General features: G+C 57.0%; 1 protein-coding gene across 1 annotated transcript in view; it reads right to left on the reverse strand.

Moving 5' to 3' along the window:
* Positions 1–6: 6 nt before the first annotated feature.
* Positions 7–395, reverse strand: part of LOC116548564 (vegetative cell wall protein gp1-like) — a gene marked incomplete at its 3' end in the record, with an annotated part of 1,049 nt that continues 660 nt past the window's right edge. Inside the window, exon 2 of the mRNA XM_032273957.1 lies at positions 7–283. Coding sequence (XP_032129848.1) covers positions 7–283 — 277 coding nt within the window. The remainder of the gene's footprint in view (positions 284–395) is intronic.

Below are 395 nucleotides of genomic sequence, written 5' to 3' on the forward strand. Positions count from 1 at the left end.
AGGAGTAGAGGAAGAGCTAGAGGAGTGACGGGAAGGAGTTCTGGGGCTTCGGCTTTGGGAAGCAGGGCGAGGAGGAGGAGTATGGGAAGAGCTAGGGGAGCCATTGGAAGGAGTTCTGGGACCACGGCTTTGGGAAGCCGGGCGAGAAGGAGGAGTAGAGGAAGAGCTAGAGGAGCCATAGGAAGGAGTTCTGGGGCTATGGCATTGGGAAGCAGGGCTGGAAGGATAAGTAGGGGAATCGTTAGAGGAGCCATAGGAAGGAGTCCTGGGGCTATGGCATTGGGAAGCAGGGGTGGAAGGATAAGTAGGGGAATCGTTAGAGGAGCCATAGGAAGGAGTTGTGGGACCACGGCATTGGGAAGCAGGGCTGGAAGGAGGAGTAGGGGAAGAGGTAG

This window comes from Sapajus apella, unplaced genomic scaffold (assembly GCF_009761245.1).
Source record: "Sapajus apella isolate SASKATOON/1434 unplaced genomic scaffold, GSC_monkey_1.0 scaffold15463, whole genome shotgun sequence".
In the NCBI taxonomy this organism is placed as follows: Eukaryota; Metazoa; Chordata; class Mammalia; order Primates; family Cebidae; genus Sapajus; species Sapajus apella.